Source organism: Camelina sativa, chromosome 17 (genome assembly GCF_000633955.1).
Source record: "Camelina sativa cultivar DH55 chromosome 17, Cs, whole genome shotgun sequence".
Taxonomy (NCBI): Eukaryota; Viridiplantae; Streptophyta; class Magnoliopsida; order Brassicales; family Brassicaceae; genus Camelina; species Camelina sativa.
Genome location: NC_025701.1, coordinates 7,910,212 through 7,917,200, shown reverse-complemented (window position 1 = coordinate 7,917,200; position 6,989 = coordinate 7,910,212). Strand labels below are relative to the sequence as shown.

Genomic DNA, 6,989 nt, shown 5'->3' with positions numbered 1-6,989 from the left:
AAGCAAAAGCTAATGAGAAGCAAAAGCAGAGACTAAGAGAAAATATATGAATTAATCCCATATGTAAGTGTTATTAGTCTATAGTCCTCCTTAAAACAAAATTTTGGGTCCACTTTGGAGCAAGTATGTAAGTAATTTCGTAGCCACTATGTAGCTTACAAGAAGAAGTCAAAATTAAGCTTCATTATGGATCTAGCAAAAAGAGACGGAAAAATCAAGCAAACTTGTTATCATGGGTTTTATAACAAACTAACCTCTGCAACAAGCATGACAGTTTCCAACAGATCATCTATATTCTCCCCTTTCAACGCACTGATCTGTTAAGTGCAAATATAAGCATGATTACCTATAGAACATGTGGACCCTGAAACATATATGTGATGAAAGTATGTATTTCAACCTGAACCATTGGAACATCACCACCCCAGTCTTCAGGCATCAAACCAATTGAAGAAAGCTCTTGCATCACTCTCTCTGGACTTGCTCCTTCCTTATCTATCTGGAACAGGAAATGAATTAGACTGAGAGAAATTACATATTCACAAGGTAAAGAAGAATTAACAAAACAAAAAAAGTACTCAGCAACCTTTCTATTTCTAGATAGAAGAATACATGTGCTACATGAATCTAATACCTTATTTATAGCTATGACTATTGGTACAGCAGCAGCCTTTGCATGAGCTATTGCTTCACTTGTTTGAGGACGAATTCCATCATCAGCAGCAACCACAATGATTGCAATGTCAGTGACCCGTGCTCCTCGAGCTCGCATAGCACCAAATGCCTAGATGAACACATAAAAGTCAGATGAGCAAAACTATGGTATGCCTAACAAGAGATGCGATATAGTCAAGAACATGCTACATGGAAAAAGAGAAGCTCAGGAAGTAAAATCAATGAAAATTCAGCATCAGAAACGAACAAGTGAAGATTCAATTGCAAGAAAAAGGATCTACCTCATGTCCAGGGGTATCAAGGAAAACGCAGGACTGCAACTTTCCATCAACAGGGACCGACACCTTATAGGCACCAATTCCTTGTGTAATTCCCCCTGCTTCTGAAGCAGCAACCTACAGATATCCAGCAAAGCGAGATTAGCTGAAAATGCTATGTAGCACTAACCTTGGCAGTAAGCAAAATGAACAAACACAAATAGTATTTCAGAAACAAAGCAGAAATACAAACTCCTAAACTAAAGATGAGTTGTATCCTCAACACATTAATTTCCATCAGCCATGTTTTAAAATTGATAAAGAACTTAAGAGGCCACAATGAAAGTTTTTGATATATGAAAAGGCAAATCAGTGTTACATCGGATAGCTAATCTCATCCATACCTTGCTTTTTCTGATATAATCCAGAAGAGTAGTCTGCAAAATAGGAAACAAATGCCATTAGGACTCTACATATCTTTTATGGGCGAGTAGGATATGGAACAAAAACAGTAGTGCAAAGTGTGCCTACCTTTCCATGGTCCACATGACCCATTATCGTTATGACAGGAGGCCTGTCCTCTAACTTGTCCAAATCTTCTTCATCAAAAGTTTGTCTTTTCTTTGCCATCTCTTCTACTTTAACTGAATCAGCATCAAGGACCTCAACATCGTAATCTCTACAAATCATCTTCACCATCTCTCGGTCCAAGGTCTGCACACCATCAGGTCTAATCCCTTTTGAATATAGATACCCAAGAATGTCACCTTCGCCGATGGCTAGGTTGTAAGCCAAATCCTCGATGGACATGCCTTCTTCCTCTACCTCTAAGATTTCAGCTTTGACAGGTGCTGCGTCTTTTGCAGCCTGGAGTCTCACAGCCTTCCTACTAGCTTTACTCCATTTTCTCCCTTTTCTACCTGATCGAGAAATGGATGTATCTTCGTCGCCGTCATCTTCAGCAACAACTCTTCGTCTTGGACTAGCTGGTGCATTTTTCTTATTACGGTGCTCAACTCTGAACTTGTTAGAGGGAGGACCCTTTCCAGGCTTAGTAGGAGCTAACACAGCCTGAGAGGCCACAGGATCAACACCTTTTTTCTTGGAAGCAAATTTGTCAACCAAAATAGGCTTCCTTTCTTTACTTTTAACGCTAGAATCAACTTCTTGAGAAACCAAAGGCTTTGCTGCCATACCAAGATCTTTTAAGATGGGTGTTTTCTTTACAGGTGGCTTAACGGGTGACGGAGCTACCATAGGTTTCCCTTGTAACATTGGCTGGGGTCTTAGAGGAGGTTGAGGTCTAAAAGGAGGCTGAGGTGGTGCCAATTGAGTGCCTGCTTTGGCATTAACCTCTTCCTCCTCTTCTTTCGTTCTAGGTTCAATTTTAGGTGATTGCTTAACAACTTTTTGCACAGCAGCAACAGCATCGCCCTTACGCCACACACTCTTCATAGTTTTCGTCTTCTTTGTAGCTGCAGCGCTCGCATAGCTACCATTTCTCGAGTTACTACTGTTGGCACTAGGCTGTGACGGTTTAACAGCCTCACCACCTTCTTTACTACCCGGTTTAGGAATTTCCAATTTCTCAGCTTGATCTAACACATCACCAAGAGATTCAATAACCTTATTCCTCTCTTCCTGCCCATCAAACTTACCCCCATTGGATAAATCCTTACTCCAAGGAGCAGTATTAACCCCCAAACCTCTTTCAACCCTTGGCACAGGGGGTTTCAACACAGGTTTAGGATTCTGCTTCAGCACAACCTCACTATCATCCCCTCCTCCATCTATACTCCCTCTAAACGAGTTAGAATCTATAGAAACTGAGCTGTTGTTTTGCTCAGCAATGAAGTCAGCAGTAGTACTAGTAGAAGTAGTAGTAGTAGTTGAAGACGAAACGGAATATTTACAGAGCCATTTCTTAGTACCTTTAACGCTTCTCCTTGACAAAGAAACCCTTTTAACTAATGCATACGACGCATCCGAAGAACTCGTTCCTGAAACACTTGCACAAGCACCACCTAGACTAACAAGAGAAGCTAGCGATGGCATTGTGCCGACGAGAACAAGCATCGACGGCATCTCTAATAAAACCCAGAAAACGAACAAAACAAAGCAATAGAGCAAATTCAGAGACTTTTCTTATCTCATTCCAATTTTCCGACGAATTTTCGAACCAGAATCCGTAAGAAATTGGGGTTATCAACGTATGGAATCCGTAATCATCAAGCTGAATTGAGAATTATTGATGAGCAAATTAGAGAGATGGTGTGAAAGAAAAAGAGAGATGAGGAAGAAGAAGAAGATAAGTGGAGGAAGAAGAAGGAAGAAGAAGAGAGTGCGGAGATAACTTTGAACTTGAGAGCTTTGTGTGTGTGTGGGTGTGGCTGCTTCTGTGCCTGAATTTTTCGCGGATTTCCGATAAGGCCAATTTTTTTACAAATAAAAAATAACAAATTAAATGTCATAAATTATTTTTTACTCTAATAAACCATTTTATCCATAAAAAAAAAAAAAAAAAAAAAAAAAAAAANAATTTACTTTCTTGTCTGAAAAATAATATTGGGCTCAACAGAAAAGCCCATGAACCCGTCTCATTTATAAATGGCACACGTGACAAAATATTAGCCGTATATAGGGTATAGAGAGGGCAAATTCGTCCACCGAAGAAGCCGGAGATAAAATTAAAATATTTTAATATTATCAGTAAAAAAAAGAGCATTTAATATAAAATTAAATAAATATAGATTCGATTAATAAATAACGCTAAAAGGAGAGAGAGAGTTTTGAGATTTGAGATTGTCTCTCTCTTTACCTTTACTCTGTTGTTGAAAGTGAAGAAGCGAGCCCCCGACCGATATAAGAGAGAGAGAGAGTGTGTGTGTGTGGTTGAGTTGACGAAGGGAGAGGATGAAGGAAGAGGATGTGAGTTCGCAGAACGTAAACCCTAGGAGTAATCGGAACAGTGTTGCCTCAGCTTCTGCTTCCGCCTCTGCTACTCCCGTTGATAGGTTCCGACGTCGTGCTAGATCGCCTTCTCCTCCTCTCACTGCTGCTGCTAGGTAACGCAGATCGAGTTTCACTAGTGCGAAATTTATGAGTTTTTTTTAATTCGTTTTGTNATTTTTTCGATTCCTTTTGTTGAATTTGAGCCGGTACGATATGTATATATCTAGGGTTTCGCTTGTTTGAGATTTGCATCTTAATTTTTGCTAGCAATGCTTTGATAAATTTTCAAAGTTTTGATTTTTGGGTATTCGACGATTTGATTTCAATTCAAGCATTAACAGCTCTGCAGGTGCATCATCTCCTGCTGTTCTGGTTAACGCTGGCAGTGTGGACTGGTCAGGTCATGGGCTAGCTATATCAGGTCGTTCCTGTAGAACTTGGGATAGAGGAGATTTACTTCGACGTCTTGCCACTTTCAAGCCTTCAAATTGGCTTGGGAAGCCTAAAGTCTGTCTCTTTTCTTTTTCTCCTTATGTTCACTTTCACATGCTAATTCGTTTCTCCACACACTCAGATAAACTAGCGGTAGTGCATATCCTACCAAATTTTTAAGTTCAGTTCTCCTAATCTAGTTAATATAGTGATGGGAATTTTTTCTTTGGAATAAGTGCAGATAAACCTAGCAATATATAGCCTGCTGTAGTTGTTTTTGGCTCAAACAGATTTGGTGTAGTTGAGAAGTTAATCCTAGTAACTTAGGTTGCCTCATTTGTGTGGTTATATATACTTATTCGTCCTTCTCTGTTTTGGATTGGTTCTTTCTCTCTCCTATGGTATCTGTTGCAAGTTTCAGCTGGTAGAAAGAAATGTTGTTTGATTAATGGTGTGTCCTGCCATGGTACTCTTTTGTTTGCAGACAGCTAGTTCTTTGGCTTGTGCTCAGAAAGGTTGGGTTAGTGTTGATTTGGACAAAATTCAATGTGAATACTGTGGGTCTAATCTACATTACACTCCTCCACAAGATTCGTCGAATCATCCTGAAGGTCAATTCTTGTTCCTGTAACTAAACTGATCTTCTTTTTTTCTATCTAACTCTCGGCACCGATGTGTTGTGGGGAGAATTTAAGTCTTCGTCTTTCACTTGTACTGTATCAAAAAAGAGAAAATCTCTCAAACCGGTTCTGGGCATCTTCGGAGCCAAGAGTTTTGATCAATAACCAACATATACCAATGAAAAGAATTTTGTGTTTGCTCTTAAGCAAGAAAAATCAGTACGCATGAATCAGCTTTTTTATATGGTGCTCACATTTGATATTCCTTATTCATATTTGATAACAGCTGATAGCATCCGAGAAGAATTCTCCAACCAGCTTGATGCTGCACATGAGAGCTCTTGTCCATGGGTAGGACAAAGTTGTGCAGAAAGCTTAGTTCAGTTTCCACCCACTCCTCCATCAGCCTTGATTGGAGGTTACAAGGATCGTTGTGATGGGCNTTGGACAAAATTCAATGTGAATACTGTGGGTCTAATCTACATTACACTCCTCCACAAGATTCGTCGAATCATCCTGAAGGTCAATTCTTGTTCCTGTAACTAAACTGATCTTCTTTTTTTCTATCTAACTCTCGGCACCGATGTGTTGTGGGGAGAATTTAAGTCTTCGTCTTTCACTTGTACTGTATCAAAAAAGAGAAAATCTCTCAAACCGGTTCTGGGCATCTTCGGAGCCAAGAGTTTTGATCAATAACCAACATATACCAATGAAAAGAATTTTGTGTTTGCTCTTAAGCAAGAAAAATCAGTACGCATGAATCAGCTTTTTTATATGGTGCTCACATTTGATATTCCTTATTCATATTTGATAACAGCTGATAGCATCCGAGAAGAATTCTCCAACCAGCTTGATGCTGCACATGAGAGCTCTTGTCCATGGGTAGGACAAAGTTGTGCAGAAAGCTTAGTTCAGTTTCCACCCACTCCTCCATCAGCCTTGATTGGAGGTTACAAGGATCGTTGTGATGGGCTCCTACAGTTCTATTCTCTACCAATTGTCTCGCAATCTGCGATTGACCAGATGCGTGCTTCAAGACGACCACAAATTGACCGCCTTTTGGCACATCCTCAAGTCTATGCCAATGATGATCTCAGTTTTAGAATGGATAATATCTCAGCTGCAGAAACGTCCAAAGAAGTGGCTCTTAGTAATTACTATCGCGTAAGAACTCAGTAAAATGTGCTCTTAAGCTTACTAGCAATAAACTACCATTGTTTCTTATTTTAATATTTATCTTACAGGCTCAAAAGCTGATAAGCCTTTGCGGATGGGAGCCTAGATGGCTTCCAAATATCCAAGATTGTGAAGAACATTCGGCCCAGTCAGCTAGAAATGGGTGCCCTTCTGGCGCAGCTAGAAATCAAAGTCGTCTACAAGATCCTGGTCCAAGCAGGAAACAATTTTCGGCTTCATCCCGAAAAGCCTCTGGAAATTATGAAGTTTTGGGTCCAGAATATAAATCGGAATCCAGATTACCCCTACTGGATTGTAGTTTATGTGGTGTAACCATCAGGATTTGGGATTTCATGACCACTTCTCGGCCGGTTCCGTTTTCCGCTATAAATGCCACTCTTCCTGAAACGAGCAAGAAAATGGGAGTGACACGTGGCACTAGTGCAACAAGTGGGATAAATGGATGGTTTGCTAATGAGGGCATGGAACAGCAGCAAAATGAAGATGTTGACGAGGCTGAAACTTCAGTTAAGAGAAGATTAGTATCAAATGTAGGTCTGAACTTATATCAAACTGCAGCTGGTGCATCATCCTCTGCACAACTGAACATGTCCGTGACCCGCGATAATTACCAATTTAGTGATAGAGGAAAGGAAGTGTTGTGGAGGCAGCCTTCAGGAAGTGAGGTTGGTGATCGTGCTGCTTCATATGAATCACGAGGGCCTAGTACTCGTAAACGGAGTCTGGATGATGGTGGAAGCACGGTTGATAGGCCTTATCTACGGATACAACATGCAGACAGTGTTGAAGGGACTGTTGTTGACCGTGACGGTGATGAGGTTAATGATGATTCAGCAGGGCCTTCAAAGCGTACCCG

General features: G+C 40.4%; 2 protein-coding genes across 2 annotated transcripts in view; one reads left to right on the top strand and one right to left on the bottom strand.

Moving 5' to 3' along the window:
- LOC104759263 (translation initiation factor IF-2, chloroplastic-like) overlaps positions 1–3,341 on the bottom strand; it is a 7,448-nt gene extending 4,107 nt beyond the window's left edge. Inside the window, exons 1-7 of the mRNA XM_010482208.2 lie at positions 1,464–3,341; positions 1,337–1,369; positions 957–1,070; positions 635–784; positions 401–499; positions 247–317; positions 98–146 (exon numbers count right to left, since the gene is read on the bottom strand). Coding sequence (XP_010480510.1) covers positions 98–146; positions 247–317; positions 401–499; positions 635–784; positions 957–1,070; positions 1,337–1,369; positions 1,464–3,017 — 2,070 coding nt within the window. The 5' untranslated portion in view covers positions 3,018–3,341. The remainder of the gene's footprint in view (positions 1–97; positions 147–246; positions 318–400; positions 500–634; positions 785–956; positions 1,071–1,336; positions 1,370–1,463) is intronic.
- LOC104756051 overlaps positions 3,708–6,989 on the top strand; it is a 7,362-nt gene continuing 4,080 nt past the window's right edge. The window contains exons 1-6 of the mRNA XM_019239512.1: positions 3,708–3,997; positions 4,226–4,391; positions 4,801–4,927; positions 5,223–5,362; positions 5,894–6,100; positions 6,181–6,218. Of these exons, the coding sequence (XP_019095057.1) occupies positions 3,846–3,997; positions 4,226–4,391; positions 4,801–4,927; positions 5,223–5,362; positions 5,894–6,100; positions 6,181–6,218 (830 nt within the window). The 5' untranslated portion in view covers positions 3,708–3,845. The remainder of the gene's footprint in view (positions 3,998–4,225; positions 4,392–4,800; positions 4,928–5,222; positions 5,363–5,893; positions 6,101–6,180; positions 6,219–6,989) is intronic.